General features: G+C 36.9%; 1 protein-coding gene across 6 annotated transcripts in view; it reads left to right on the forward strand.

Moving 5' to 3' along the window:
- The window catches only part of NBAS (NBAS subunit of NRZ tethering complex), a 454,285-nt gene that overhangs the window by 166,618 nt on the left and 270,940 nt on the right, over positions 1–16,727 (forward strand). For all 6 annotated transcript variants that reach the window (XM_078349936.1, XM_054245191.2, XM_054245193.2 and 3 more), the window contains 3 exons: positions 406–591; positions 2,124–2,297; positions 16,121–16,254. In XM_078349936.1, coding sequence (XP_078206062.1) covers positions 406–591; positions 2,124–2,297; positions 16,121–16,254 — 494 coding nt within the window. The remainder of the gene's footprint in view (positions 1–405; positions 592–2,123; positions 2,298–16,120; positions 16,255–16,727) is intronic.

Raw genomic sequence — 16,727 nt, forward strand, 5'->3', positions numbered from 1 at the left:
AAGCCGAATGGTAATAGTAAAAATAAGATGAATTTGGCATTATCATTAGTAGGTATGTGTTTTTTCTCTACTTGATATGTTAATGTGAGAATTAAAAAGAGAAATATGTAAAGCTGCACTGTAAACTGTAATGCTCCACAAATTTATAATAGATTGATTGTCTTCCTCTTATCTTTATGTTCTGTATTTCTTGCTGATGGTTTCATTCCTTGGAAACAGTTTGATGCTGATATATTTGATAAAGGACTCTAATATTTTTGCAGTACATAAAAAAATCCATGTTACTGGTAATATAGTTTTTAAAAAAATGATTGTAAGAATTAGTTTCTGTCCTGGAGACTTCTACTTTAGAATAGATGAGAAATATATAATACTCAGGAACTTACTGTTGCTTTTCAATTTTAGGTGGACTGTGCCTTGTCACTTATTCGACTTGGAATGGAGCGGAATATTCCTGGTTTGCTGGGGATCTGTGATAATTTGGTTACTCTGGAAACACTGGTTTATGAAGCTGGGTGTGACTTAACTCTGACCCTGAAAGAACTCCAGCAGATGAAAGACATTGACAAACTAAGATTACTGATGAATAGTGTAGGTGTTCTTCTAACTTCCTTTTTAAACATTTTAAAGCATTTTCTATGCACTTTGACTCACATTGTCTCAAACCAAAGATGAAATGTTCTGCAGACCTGAGGAGTCAGTAAATAAAGAAAAGATGGTTTCTTGACTTTTTTTCCATAATAAAATACTACGGATAACTTACTAAACACACATAAAACTATTTTGGTTGTATTTATATCTTGCTTGCCCTTTACTCAGACCCATCCGTGTAACTTTTTTCCCCCTCCTAGTTAGGCATATTTCTAAACTAGTGATTCTAGTAATCCTCTTTCTAACCTTTCACTTTGTTAAAATTCCCAATTAATGTATTTCAAGGACTGGGAAACAAGTGTTGGGGTTAAGGACTGGGTGGTTGTATGAAGAAAACTTCTTGACCTCAGGGTGTGTGTGTTTAAGAGAATTTTCCCAATGATTCTTAGATCGTTCTGTGCTTTATCCCCGAGGTTGCGACCTTATTTCTACTCCAGCCACTGAGTCAAGAGGCAAGAAAATGCTGCTGTGGAGGTGGTAGCTGCCAGTGGTCTTTCTAGTCTTTTGCTCTTTGGCAGCTTAGCTTAAATGGGCCAGATGAAGGGGCAGAGTCACAACTGCGTGATGGGCTCTTTTTCCTCCCTGGACTCTTTTACTCTCCTTCCCTTCCACATTTTCCACCGTCTTATATTCATCTTCCTTTTGTCTCTCCCTCTGTCCTTAACTTCCCTTTATCTCATTAGTTTCTTTGCCCAATTATCTACCTAATTAATTTGTGTTGTATATTGACTCCTTTTAAGAGCTTTAGATATATCTCTTGGGGTGTAATTAAGAGAAACAACTGTGTAATTTTAGGGATAATGGGTAAAACTATCTCTGTCATTTGGAATTTTGTAAAGGTGGTTGTAAAGGGGCAAAACAAAACAAAGAGGAAGGGGAAAAAGAAGGGAGAGATTCTAAAGGGGCAAACAAAACAAAGAGGAAGAGGAAAAAGAAGGGAGAGATTCTTGGCTTTTATACATGAGGCCCTGTTTTCTAGTGGGCCCTGTTTTAGAAACTGTGCTTACTTGTCTATATCTGTCTTTCTACTTTTTTGTTTCACTCTTTGTTGGTCTAAGGACTCTTTCTTTGTCTCTGCCTCTTTTTATACTGTCTATCTCTCTCTGTCTCTCTTTTTGGGTATACCCTCTCTTTGCCCTGGAGGACCTCATGACTGACTTGTAGAGCAGCCTGTTGGTTTTCTAGAGCTGAGCTTAGGCTCCTTGGGACCCCACATGGCTTACGATGTAAATAGATGAGCCACAGTGATATTGTTGCTGTCAGCTCTACTAGCTCCAGTAGTAAGTGGTTCATTTTCCTGCTACCTGTCAATTCACATGTGAGTGGTGAACTGGATGGTGTGTTTCAGAGTGTTGGGTTTGCACTGTTTAACATCTGTCTGAGGACCTGTAAGGTTTAGAACTTGCTGTCTGATATCATAAGGCATTTAGTTTCACTTCATTCTTGTCTGTTTTGCTTGATTGTGCTTTCAGTGTTCTGAGGACAAATATGTCACAAGTGCCTACCAGTGGATGGTTCCCTTTCTTCATCGTTGTGAGAAACAGTCGCCTGGTGTGGCCAACGAGCTGTTAAAAGAATATTTAGTAACTTTAGCTAAAGGGGACTTAAAACTTCCCCTGAAGATTTTTCAGCATTCCAAACCAGATGTAAGTAGAAACTAACTCCTTAAAATTCTGTGCACTTTCCACCCTAGGGTATTAAATTTTATTTATACAATTTTTATAGTTGGCTTTGCAGATAATTTCCTTTTAAACAGAAAAACAAGTGATTGTCATTTTATTGTTTAAAAAGTTCTAACAGCATAGTCCAAATGTTTTGAAAGTTTATAAAGTTATGTTTATTTTGATTGATTTCATTTCAAAGTTTGCTTGCTGTGTTTGAGAAGCTGGCAATACTAAGAAGACTAATAGCTGGCAAGTACTGAATTCTTCTGTACATGACTTTCCCAGTGTTAACTCGTTTAATCTTTATAACAATCCTATGGCATAGATACATTTATTATTTTAATATTACAAGAAATGAAAATTATGATATAAAGTGAGGAGGGTAATTGCCCGGTTACACTACGTAAGTAGAGAAACCAGGATTTAAACATAGTATTCGAATTCCACAACTATGTCCTTAACCACTACACGTTTTCCTGTCACAAACAGGAAAAGGGAAAGTTTCTGCCCTCGAGGACTGTCGCAGTATTTATGCAAATCCTTAAGTTCTCATAAAACATCTTGTAATTATTCTGAATAATTCTTATATTTGCTTACAGCTACTATATGTATAGCTCTGTATTTCTAAGGGTACAAATATTTGTATTTTCTGGTAGTATAGTTATTTTGTTAAGCGCAGTATACTTCGGCAATATCAGAAACCTAAAAATTTAGTCGTAGGTCAGATATGCAGTTTCCAGAGATAGTGTGTTCCTTTCCATTGGAGGGAGGGTACACAAGCAAGTTGGCAGAGCCATCGAAGGCGCTGACCTTGTAGTGAGGTTCAGAACATAAGATTGGGGTTCAAGCAGAAGCCATTTAGGGATCCTCCCAATTATAAATTCTGGTTGAGGCTGTTTCCTTGCACCAGCCTTCATTAGTAATGTCTGGTAAGATACATTGTCATGGACCAGTATAATCAAGACAGAAAGGAAAACATTGCTTAGTTAATCTTAGATATGTTTTGGTTTCTAAAAGGGTGAGCTGTCAGAAATATATTTGTTCATTGGCTATTTAAAATTTTCTATCTTCTCATAAGCAGTTTGTTCTTAGTAATCAGATTTTAAGTTTGGGGTGGTGAGGTCAGGGTGGGTTGCTTATGGCAGCAGAATACTTTGTGAGAAGCAAGATGGATTGAATATGAATGTTTTATGAGGAAGAAAGAAGTGACTTTAAATTCTTTCCAGTAATCTTGTGTGTTATGCTTCTGTAAATCCTTTGTGTATAGTCAGCTTTTTGTTGTTTTTACTTGGCAATTTAACATGTGCCTTTTGAATACAACATAGAGCCATTTGCCTTTATTGAAATATGTGAATATCAAAGCAGAGAACAGTGATGTTGTTGGGCTCTCCTTTCCAACCCAACTTCTGTGTTTCTCTGTGTTGTCTTCCTGCAACATACATGTGATCATGTCATGATCTGTGGAAAGTTTTCAGTGCCTGACCATTGCTGACAGGTAAATGTTGGGCTCTCTAGAGTGGCTTGGAAGATTCTTTGCTTTCTGCTTCCTGTCTGGCTCTTTAGCTTTATTTCACTCCATACATGCACTAGGATACTCACATAGAACTTCTTTTTTATTTTCCTTTTTGCTTTTTTTTTGAGATAGAGACTCCCTCTGTCACCCAGGCTGGAGTGTAGTGGTGCGATCTCGGCTCACTGCAACTTTCACCTCCCGGGTTCAAGTGATTTTCCTGTCTCAGCCTCCTGAGTAACTGGGATTACAGGTGCACCCCACCACGCCTGGCTAATTTTTGTATCTTTAGTAGAGGTGGGGTTTTACCGTGTTGGTCAGGCTGGTCTTGAAATCCTGACATCGTGATCTGCTCGCTTCGGCCTCACAAAGTGCTGGGATTATAGGCATGAGCCACTGTGCCCGACCGCATGGAACTTCTTGACTCCTCCCCTGGCTGGTTCACTCATGATCCTCCTGTGTTATGGACTATTTCCTTTGTTTGGAATAGTCATCCCCTTTCCTTCACTTAACAAATACCTGCCTATCCTTCAAGGTCCTGCTGAGATTCTCTCTGCTATGAAACCTTCTGTGATTTCTCTGTCTTCGCACTCCGTCTCTATTATAGCTCTTATCATACTATGCTGTATTTATTTGTTTACATGTTTGTCTCTCTCTCCCTTTGCTTTCTGTATATATCTTCTAGATCTTATTTGTTTCCTTATTACCAGGGAATTGCATGGTGTCTAGTAGAGAGAAAATGTCAGCAAATTTTGGCAGGGCAACTGAATAAATAAATGAATGATTGAAACTAGTGTCAATATAAAAATATAGCAAGACAAATCTCTAAGTGAAAATACTTTATTTGGAAACAGGATTTGAGAAGTAGGACTGCAATTCAAGACATACATACACACCAGAGTGGCTTCCAGTATGTCTGGAGAACAAAGGAATAGGTTAGGGTTTACTGGAGGAAGAGGAGGCTGTGCAGGTTGTTTTGAAAGAAGTCTGATCGGTGCTGGCAGTGTCTTATACTAGCTGGTGAATGCTGACAGGCAAGCGTCAGCTGTAGTAGGATAGGACTGCAATCTTGGAGTCATGGTTAGGCTCATATAGGTTTGGATTGGGTTTGAGAGAGTTTTCAAAATAGGCAAGTGTTCATGTAGAAGTAATTAACTGTCCTTGTGTGATTCATGTAGTCAACTGTAGTTTGGAAAACTTTTTTGTGGTAGTTCCTGTTATACAAATTGTGTGTGAGAGGCCTCCCTTCATGGCTCTCCCCAGCTCCATTTGCCAGGGTTTGACACAGTGACCTCTATTTTGAATCTCACAAATTTCACACTGGATTTTATTATGATGCTTTATATTACTCAATTACATTTGTTTGCTTTATTAAAATTGTGCTGGGAGCCTTGTTTGTATTTTACTTGATTATTTACAAAAAGAATGCACCCCAGAGCTGCCAGGAGTCACACACAAAGTGCTTTTAGTAATGTAATAGGTGCAGTTATTTCTGTGTCAGACAGGGTAGACTAAATATCTTAGTAGCTTACAACTGCTAACATTTATTTCTCACAAGAGTCATGTCAGCTGTGGTTGGCTTCCACTGTGTCCCATGTCTTACTCATTTGGGGACTTAGGCAGAAAGAGCAGTTTTCTTTTCTGTCTTGTGACACAGGAAAAAGAACAAAGAACCACATAGTGGCTCTCACAACTTTAGTCTAAAAGTGACTTGGGTTACTTCTTTACATTTCACAGTTCAAAGAAAGTCTGTGGGCAAGCTTGATGTTAATGGGGCATCCCCTATCCCCTCTTTCCTTAAAGGAAGAGAGGAGTGAATACTTGGGAATGATAATGAAACTGACCAGAGTCATAATGATAAAGAAATGGATCTTGAAATTTATCCCAGTGCTACCACTACACTGAGCTGCCAAATTTGTCTTTGAAACCATCTCATGTGCTTCAAAACTTCCTCTTTTTAAAAATATCTTCAAGCGCTCATTTCCGATTTTAAGCCATTGCTCTTTGCTTGGATTCCTCCTTGGAAAGTGAGACTTGGGAAGAAGCGTGGGCTAGTCCTACACAGGGGTAACTGGGAAACAAAATCTTACGCCTTGTCATATTGTTCTCCGCCTTCTAAACTAGTAATTTTTGAGTATATCTGTGCCTCAGAACCATGTGCATTTTTTCTTAGTTTTCCATGTTCAGTCCAGATATAATGGATTAGAATTTAGTGGATGCATCCTAGAGTATGTATTTGACAATTTATTCAGTGATTTTGATGGAAAACTGGGAAGAACTGCTTTAAATGTCCACTCTTCTTTTGACAAATAGGAGTTCAGAGTTCACTAGCTATCATAGCTTTATTAGGTGCCATCTTTTTAGTTCATTGCTGATTACATATGTCAGAGAGCAATTTTAGTTTTAAAATGACCTTTTCTAATTGAATGCTTACTGTAGAATATTTAGAAAACTCAAAAAACAGATGAATATAAATTTTTGTAGCTGGCAGTGTCATTGACTAGGAATTCTAAAAATCTTACCACTAAAATATTTAGAAGTACTAATTAAAGTATTAATTTAAAAAAATCTTATTTTCCTGCATAGCTGAACTTTTAGAAGGGGAATTTCTACCATCCAAAAGTGAAGAGAGAGGTGGAAGTCAGAGAAAGACTCATGAGAAGGAGGAAGTGGCTACTTGGGTTGGGGATTGTGGTTGTGAAAACCTGTAGAGGAGTGAATTTTAATACCTGTCTTGAGGTAGAAGGTGGAGTCTTTAAAATTCTGAGTTAGAAATCAGACTTCTGGTAGGTCATGAGTGACCTGGTCAGCTGACCCTGGAGCTGATTTGGGGTGATTGCCTCGGCTTCAGAGTCACCACAGCCATGGCCAAGTCAGTTGGCCAGCAGCTGCTGCAGGCTCAGAAGCAGGCCACTGAGAAGGGGTACCAAGCAAAAGAACAGGAGGAGGAAGCTGGCCAGTGCTGTAGCTCAGACTGAAATTGAACAGTACCACCCACAGAGGGAGAAAAGGTTCAAGGCCAAGGAAGCTGCAGCACTGGGAACCCCCATGAGAAGATGACTGTCTTCCAGACCCACTTCCAGTGGAACTGGGATGACATCTTGGACAGCGTTTGTGATATTGGCTAGAAATCCATGGAAACTTTCAGAAGAAAGCACCTTTTCCATGGACTGGCATTAGATGTCCTCATGGATTATGAAGCTTTGGCAAAGCTCAAGTTATGTTCCTATTAAAAGGCATTAAATCATTTCTGTATATCGTAGTAGGTCTTTTAATTTTTTGAGAGTAGCAAATCTAGCTTCTTGGTGCAGACTTAAAACTTACCCAAAGATTTTATCTTTTTCCCTCATAATTCTTAGAAATTTAATGAGCATACGTTGTCTGTTTTCCTATGCCTTTTAGCTCATGTACACATATATTAGTGTTGACTTTTTCTTTCTTAGATCTAGTAAAAAAACAAAATCCACTTCTTTGAAGAAAAAAAAGGAACAAAATAATTTTTTTTTTTGCCCTAACACTTTCTTGAAGGCCATGAGCTTTATGGAAAATTATTAAATAGTTACTTGTAACCTGTAAGAAGCAGCAGCTAGCCTTTAAAGTAGTTTATTCTTGCTAATGGTTAGAATAATGAATACTTGTGAATTATTTGGGCTGCATTTAGTTTTTCTTAATAAAAATTACCAGATGATAGAATTCACAAACTTTCTACATATTATTACTTGGTATACTGATATTTGTTTAAAATTAAACACTCTTTGTTATGCAGAAAAATAAAAGAAAAAGAAGTGAGACTTCTATATAATGCCAGGGCTCTTTAAAGGATGCACTGTCAATAAAAGTGTAGAGTAGGAAACTGCATATCCATTGGCACATGAAGGCAGCAGAAGCGTGGCTCTCTGGGCATGTACTCTGGATTCGAGGGGTGTGGGGAATGTGGGGCGCAGGGAGTTTCTTTCTGAGCAAACAACAAGCTCACCTGACATGAATTTGTGATTTCAGTTACTACTCCTCCGTGACCTGTGATAAAACTGGACATGGGCTGGTGATACCTAGTTTGCTGGGTAGTAGCAAAAGCATAACCTCTCTGAAGGACTCACTTTAATCCAGATCGTACAAGATTCTTATAGATAAAGCTTTGATGAAGATGAGTTTACAATCCACATTTATAAAACACAAAATGAAACTTAACGTTGAGCAAATTCAGTAGCAGACCTTGCTCCTCTTCCATTCTGATAATAGATGATTAGATGCAGGCTATAAAATGAATATTTTAAATATGTAGGATATGAGGAAAGAAATAAAGACATGAGATAGGAAAGAGAAAATGTGAAAAAAGAAAAGTAAGATTTGAAAAAGAAGCACATAGAACTTCTGGAGTTGAAACTGTAGTAATAAAAGCAAAATATTAAATGGATGGATTCAAAAGAATATTGGCTACAAGAATTGAAATCTTGAAGACAATCTAAAAATATTTCTGGATTGTTACACGTGAAGGTGAAGAAGTGAAAAATATACAGGGTTAAGAGACATTGAGGCTAGGAAGAGCAGTTCTGACATAAGGGTAGTAAGCATTCCAGGAAGAGAGACTAGAGATGACAGTACACAGGCAGTATTCAACGTGGGGATTTCCTAAAATCAGCGAAAGATACAAGGTGCATTCAGATCTTGAGGAGGGCAAACGAAATACAGTTCAGCCTATAGTAGATGCACTTTAATGTAACTTAAGGATACCACTGGCACAGAGAGAATCTTAAAAGTGGCCTAGGAGTAACAAGTTACAGTCAAAGGAAAACCATAAATCTGAAAGCAGAATTCTTAAGATCAGTGGATACCAGAAGACAATGAAATAGTGTGTACGTGTTAAATGTTAAGGAGAATTAACCTTGATATTTAAGTCAACCTAGTAGTTAATGATAGCCAGCATTTACTTGATGCTTTTTAGAAAATGTGGCATGTATACACCATGGAATACTGTGCAGCCATAAAAAAGGATGAGTTCATGTCCTTTGCAGGGACGTGGATGAAGCTGGAAACCATCATTCTCAGCAAACTAACACAAGAACAGAAAACCAAACACTGCATATTCTTACTCATAATTCAGAGTTGAATAATGAGAACACATGGACACAGGGAGGGGAACATCACACACTGGGGCCTGTCAGGGGCTAGTGAACTAGGGGAGGGATAGCATTAGGAGAAATATCTAATGTAGATAACAGGTTCACGGGTGCAGCAAACCATCATGGCATGTGTATACCTATTTAACAAATCTGTATTCTGCACATGTACCCCAGATCTTAAAGTATTTAAAAAAAAAAACAAAAAACTTTTTCTCAGGTTGGTGTCTTGCTACATTGCCCAGGCTGGTCTCGAACTCCTGGCCTCAAGCATTCCTCCCACCTCAGCCTCCGAAAGCACGAGAAGTACAGGTGTGAGCCACTGTGCCTGGCTACGTAATGGTTTTTCTTTGGTAGTTATGTTTTAAACATTTCAGATGACTCATTTAGTTTTTATGATTATATAGCTATCATTGTTCGCATTTTATAGATTCAGAGAAAGCAGAATAGTTAATTAGCTTTCTCACATTATATGTTCCTACTGCCACATTAAGGATTTAAGCCTAAGTAGTGTGCCTTCAAAACCTTTAAGCTACACAGTATACTGCATTTCTAACCCCAGATATTTTACTTAGAGACACTATCATTCACACATGATTGTAAAAAAGACTTTTTAAAGATAAATGAAAACTGAGAGAGTTTATTATTTACAGACCCATCCTGAAAGAATGATTCAAGGATGTATTTCATGAAGAAGAAAATTATATCCAAAAAGAAAGTAGTGAGATGCAGGAGGGAATGATAAAGAGTGAGGGGAAATAGAAACAGACAGGAAACAGCAAATATGAGGAAAATATAAACAAGCATTCAGTGTATAAATTAATAATAATGAAAAAGTATGGGAAGTATTAAAGCAAGGTGAGCAGAGTAAGAAGGGAGTTTTAGTATCAGAGGTAAAATGATCAAAGGATCTGAATTGTTCAAGTGTTGGATGAGGATAATCTTAACCAGACTTTGAATAGTCAAGTATGCCTATTACTTTATTATATTTTTATTCTGAAGTATAGCACATGTGGTAGGTAGAATAATTGCCTCCCAAAATGTCCATGTCCTAATCCTGAACCTATGAAGATGTCACCTTACCTGGCAAAAGAGCTTTGCAGGTTTGATTCAACTAAGGATTTTTAAATGGCTACACTATCCTGAATTATCCAGGTGAGCCTAGTCTAAGCACATGAGTCCTTAAAGGTAGCAAATCTTTTTGGCTGTGATCAGGATGCTATAGAATTGTCAGAGTGATGCTGTCTTTGAAGATACAAAAAGGGGCCATGAGACAAGTAATGTGGGTACCCTCTAGAAGCTGGAAAAGGCAAGGAAGTGGATTCTCTCTGAGAGCTTCTGAAGGAACACATACAGTTGTTGACAACTGAATTTTAGCTCCGTCAGGCCCATTTTAGTTTCTGGCCTACAGAACTGTAGGAGGTAAGTTTGTGTTAAGTCACCAAGTTTGTGGTAATTTGTTATGGCTGCAGTAGAAAACTAATATGGCATACATACAGAAAAATACAAATAATGTATAAGGCTAGACATTTTTCTAAAGAGAACGCCTGTGTAATTGCCATTGAGGGTCCTTTTATAAATTTTACCCATTCTGCTGTGTACATAGCAGCATCTGCTGTGGTTTTAATTTGCAGTACTGTGATATGGATATTATCCTTTGCCAGTTACCCACATGGCAAATCATCTCCACTCTCTTTGCCATTTTATTCTCTTAGTAGTGAAGTCACTGTAATCTGATCAGGGGTTGAGTGGTTGCAAGTTTCAGAAGGACTGTCCTATTTCCACTTCTCCCTTATTCCTAGGGGGTAGTCCTCCAGAAGATATTGGAAGTATCGGGTGCTTACTGGGCCCCTCTCGTTGGAAGACCCTGGACCCTGTCCCAGCAACATATGTTTGTAGAGGGCATACTTAACCCCTTAAATGTTTGACTGCAATTTTCTGGGCACCTTCTCTTGGTCTACAGTCCTCAGGAATTGAAAAGTACGTCTCCAACTATGCTATTCAAAATGGCAGCTACTAGCCATATATGGATCTAAATCTAAGTCTAATAAAATTCTGAAAACGTACTTACTGGTCTGGTTGCAGTGGCTCACACCTGTAATCTTATCCCTTTGGGAGCCTGAGGTGGGCGGATCATGAGGTCGAGAGATCCAGGCCATCCTGGCCATCATGGTGAAACCCCGTCTCTACTAAAAATACAAAAATTAGCTGGTGTGGTGGTGTGCACTTGTAGTCCCAGCTACTCAGGAGGCTGAGGCAGGATAATTGCTTGAACCCGGGAGGCAGAGGTTGCAGTGAGCCGAGATCGTATCACTGCACTCCAGTCTGGCGACAGATTAAGACTACATCTCAAAAAATACAAAAACAAAAACAAAACCATATTTATTTAGTCTCACTAGCTTTCCACGTGTTGGCATGCATGTCATTGCCAATAGTTTGGCAATTACAAGCAGTGCTTCAGTGAATAACCTTGTCCGTATGAATTTTTATATTATTGCTGTATTTTCAGGGTATATTCCTGGAAGGAGACTGCTGGCTTTAAAAAGGCAAGAGTTGTCTTGATATTGCCAAATTTCTCTTTAGTAAGATTGTTCTAATTTACATTCCCACCAATCAAGTAGGAGGATGTCCGTTTCTCCACAAATTGCCAACAGAATTTGTTGTCATATTTTAAAATTTGTGCCAGTGTGACAGGTGAGAAATGGCATTTCAGTGTTGTTTCAATTTGTACTTTTCTAATTATGAGTGAGCTTTAACATTTTCCTTATGTTAGATAGGCATTATCTCTTTTTTTGTGAATTTATTTCTGATCTTACTCTGTTCTTCACTAGGGTTTTTTTTCCCTTTATACCTTAATTTTTAGAAATTCTTACATATTTGTGTAACTAGCCCTTTGTAGCATATATAGTGATTATTTCTCTCAGTTGGTCAGGTGTCTTGACTTTGTTTATTGTATTGTACAGTGTTTTCAATTTTTAATTTTTGTATAGTCAAATTGTTTCATCTTTTATTGCCTCTGTATTTTGAGTAATGGTTGGAAAGCCTTTTCATACTCAAGAGTTAATGAAGAATTATCTCACTTTGTCTTCTGGTACTTCCATGGTTTTATTTTTGTCTTCCTAATTTATTTGTAGTTTGTTCTTTTGTGTTATGAGACATGGATCTGATTTTATTTTCCCAAATGACTACATAATTGTTCCAGCACCATTTATTAAAAAATTTATCTTTACCCTAGCAATTTGAAATACTACCTTTGTCATATACTTAAATTTCCATCTATATGTGGGTTTAATTATAGAGTTTCTGTATTCTACTGCTTTATCTGTCCATGCACTAGTACTGCATGATTTTAATTATAGAGATTTTATAGGGTGTTTTAATGTTTGAGGAGGTAATATTCCTCTGTGGGTTTTTTTTCTCCCTGTTTTTTTTTTCTTTACATGTTATTGTACATTTGTTTTTTTGTCTGAACTTTAGTACCAGTTTGTCTACTTTCATAAAATCACTTACTGGTATTTTATTGTGATTGCGTTGAATTTGTACATTAACTTAGGGAGACCAACATTTGTATAATGTTCAGTCATCTTATCCAATAATAGGGAATGTTACTCTGTTATTTGATGTCTTTTAAATCTCTTTTAGGATTGCTTAAAAAATTTTCTCTTAGATGTTTTGGACATTTTTTTGTTAAATTCATTCCTAAATTTTAAATTTTCTCTGTTTATACTGTCTACCCTCATTTCTTCTACTTGTTTGTGTATATAAAAGCTATCGATTTTTTTTTTGTATGTTAATTTTGTATTCTGCTACTTCACTGATTTCTTTGATTGGTTGATTCTTTGGGATTTTTCAGGTATCCTATCTCACCATCTGTGTTCTTTTCTAGTTGTATATACTGCATAATTTTAAGATTTTTAAAAATAAATTATTATTCTTTTGCATTTTACCTGCTATACAGTATGGGTGATAATCTGCTGCCTATGGTGTGGAAGATTCATTTCATTGACTTCTTAGGAAGTCCTAGATGGCCTGTCCTCTTCTAGCTTGAGAATGGGCAAATGACCGAATGACAGTGTAAAAGTGACAACTGAGATAATAGGGGAGGAATGATGAAAATAAGAAAAAGTGTGTCTTAGACTGTGTGAAGTTACAGATCTTATAGGAATCTAACAGGGAAAGATTGAAAAATGTCTTATAAATTTGAACAGTATGGTTTATTTATACCATAGATTATATTTTTAAAGATACGCTAAATGGCATAAGAAGAGAAAAGGGTATCTATGTATGAGAGTAGTGTAAGGACTTATTCACTGGACTAGCAACTATTTAGCATTCTCTAGGGACCATAGACATCTTGGAAAGCTGAATTTAAGTTACAGCCAAATGAAGACAATACTGGATTATTGGGTAGGTTTTAGACATGACAAGACATGTCTTCTTGAGAAGACATTCCAGGTAGGAGTAGATAAAACAATGAGACATAATCAGGTTTAGGTAAATGCAAGCAATTTAATTTGAGTGAAATAAAACTGTATGTAGAAGGGTAAGTGGTTCATGGGAGCAGGCCATAGAGGTGCTTAGGGGGAAGGCAAAAGGTTTATTCTTTACCTTTCATATTGAAGGACTATTAAAGAATTCTCAACACAAGATTTGAACATATGTGGTCAAATATGGACTCAAGGACATTTAACTTAAAAGTGGTCCTTTAGGGCTAGGCATGGTGTCTCATGCCTATAATCCCAGCACTTTGGGAGTCTGAGGAAGGTGAATCACCTGAGGTCAGGAGTTTGAAACCAGCCTGGCCAACATGGCAAAACTCTGTCTCTACTAAAAATACAAAAATTAGCCAGGTTTGTTGGCACACATCTGTAATCCCAGCTATTTGGGAGACTGAGGCAGGAGAATCACTTGGACCTGAGAGGCAGAGGTTGCAGTGAGCCAAGATCATGCCACTGCAGTTCAGTCTGGCAACACAGAAAGACTCTGTCTCAAAAAAAGAAAAGAAAAGTGGTTCTTTAATGTCTCATAAAGGGAAAGACAGGACACAGGGAGAATAAGTAAGACATGAAGAACTTTGACTTTTATTTCAAGTGGTTTTTCAAACTGTTCCTTGACTGAAATTGGTTTCAGTGTTTTTAGATTCCTGAGATTTTTTCTTATCATACGTGAGTGTTTTATTGCCGAATCTTCTCTCAGTTTCTTTCTTTCTTCCTGAATGCAGGATTGTGAGAGCCTGTGTTGCTTAGTTTAGGCTCTGGAGCCAACTGCCTGGTTTGAATCCTGGCTTTACCACTTATTAGCTCTGTGGGTTCAGGCAAATTATTTGACCTCTTATGGCATTCATTTTTCCTTTATGTATATTGAGAATAGTACTAGTACTAATTTTATAGGATTGTTATGAAGACTTACAAATTCGTGCACACAAAGCACTTAGAAATGGTACCTGGCACACAGTAAGAAATCCGAGGACCGTGTGTGGTGGCTCATGCCTGTAATCCCAGCACTTCGGGAAGTCGAGGCAGGAGGATCACTTGAGGCAGGGGTTTGAGACCACCCTGAGCATCATAGTGAGACCCTGTATCTTCTCCCACGAAAAAAAATGTGTATTGTATGTATATGTACATGTGAAAAAGAAAGAAAAATAAGTCAGGAAAAGTTAGCTATTTTTATTAATTTTTAACAGTACTAATTTTTATTATTCTCAGCTTGTTCCTAGTTTACCAGTTAGTCACTTTGCAACCTTGGATAACTCTTTGTCAAATGACATTTTTTTTAAATGAATACATTCATTCCTCAGTATCTGTGGGAGATTTACTTTAGGACCCTTCTTAAGCCTTTCTGCCACTAGCTACCAAAATCCATGGATGCTCAAGTCCCTGGTACAAAATGCTGCGGTATTTGCAATAACCTGTGCATATCCTCCTGTATACTTGAAATCGTCTCTAGATTACTTATAATACTTCATAAAATGTAAATGCTATGTAAATAGTTTTTATTATTATATTATTTAGGGAATCATGACAAGAAAAAATGGTCTGTGCATAATTAGTACAGATACTTTCCCCCCCCCACATTTTGGATCCATGTTGGTTGAATGCAGGGTAGTGGAGCCCACAGATATGGAGAGCCACCTGTACCTTGAAGAAATATGTATAAATCCTTTAGTTCAGCAGTTTTGGAAAACTTTGTTTTCCTGGTAACTTTGAATGTTTCTTTTTTACGTCCATGGATGTGGTTTTTTTCTACTGAGCCTTGTTTGGTAGCTTCTCTCCACCACTTTCCTGTCTCTTTTGTGTTTATTGATGAGTTTCTACTAAAGCATTGAAAACCAGTAGGCTATTATCATAGAAATTATCTTAGATTTGTTTTGTTGTTGAAAAGAGCTCTAAGAAAATAACCTTCATTTTGTTGCTGTGTAACCTATATTGTTGCTGTGGCGCCAACAATATAAATATTCTATATTTATTAATTTATTTAATTCTCGCAATAGTCCTCTTAGAAAGGTATTGTTAATACCCTTTATAGATGAGAAAAACAAAACATCAATTGGTTATTTTTGTATCCTGGAAAATACTCCAAGAATGTGAATCTGGTTGGCACTGGGAAATGCTTTGTTCTGTGTAGAAAGTGACCCTAAGTAGCCATCTTTCTGCATCAGAAATATGGAATGTGTTCTGTGATTTGCTTAGTACTGCATTGCCAGTGGAGTTCTTTTTAATAGAATGTCAGCACTCTGTAGTTAAATGAGTAATATATAATGCCTACTGAAAAGTAATAGGTTGTAACATCTTTGAATGTTAGTTAAGGAATTTTATATAATTTGTAATTGAAGCACATAGAATTTGGTTTCAGAGTTAGAAATGTTCTTAATGAATTGCCTTTTTAATTCACAGTGTTTCTTCTTTCTGAATTCACTGGGTCATAAATTGAAAAATCTGTTTTCAGCTGATACACAGCTTATCGGGTTACAAATTATCTTTGATAGTTGATTCTGTAATTAAGATGTGATTTCAGTTAGAATTATTAAAGGCCTCACAAATCTATAAAGAAAAATCCAGACTTGTTTCTATAGTTGATTAATTGTGCTATTTAATATTCTATTGACAGTAGTACTGGGGTATGGAAAAATTGACTATAAATCTGTTGACATTTAGTACAACATACTTTATTTCCTCTAGCTGCAGCAAAAAATTATTCCTGATCAGGACCAACTGATGGCAATAGCACTAGATTGCATCTATAACTGTGAACGAAATGACCAACTCTCTCTCTGCTATGACATACTAGAATGTCTGCCAGAAAGAGGATATGGGTAAGAATCCATAGTATGCCAGTCTTCTTTTGTCTTTTTATTCTAACAGTTAAACCAAAAATGTTGGTTCCCCAAATGATTACCTTATAGAATTTTGGGTATGTGAAAAAACATAATGAAGAAAATGAAATCATCTGCAGTCCTATTGCCTAGGATAAACTTTTCTTGTCCTACTAGTAGATGGGAAGTTCAATATTTTGTTCTATTGTAATTATAATTAAATTCTGAATTTTGCCAAACATGGTAATTTTCTATTGAAAATCAAAAATACTGCCACCGTCTCCACAAAAACTACTTTAAAAAAGTGAAGAGGTAGTAATTAACTTGTGCTTTTAATGAAGCATTTTTCATATTTATGGACTAATTATATTTATTCTATGAATTGTTTGCTCTTGGCCTTTGCCTATAGTAATTCTGTTAAGTAGTGAATATACCTAATATTTAACTACTTCTATGTTTAAATGGGAATGTAT

Source organism: Callithrix jacchus, chromosome 14 (assembly GCF_049354715.1).
Source record: "Callithrix jacchus isolate 240 chromosome 14, calJac240_pri, whole genome shotgun sequence".
NCBI classification, from domain to species: Eukaryota; Metazoa; Chordata; class Mammalia; order Primates; family Cebidae; genus Callithrix; species Callithrix jacchus.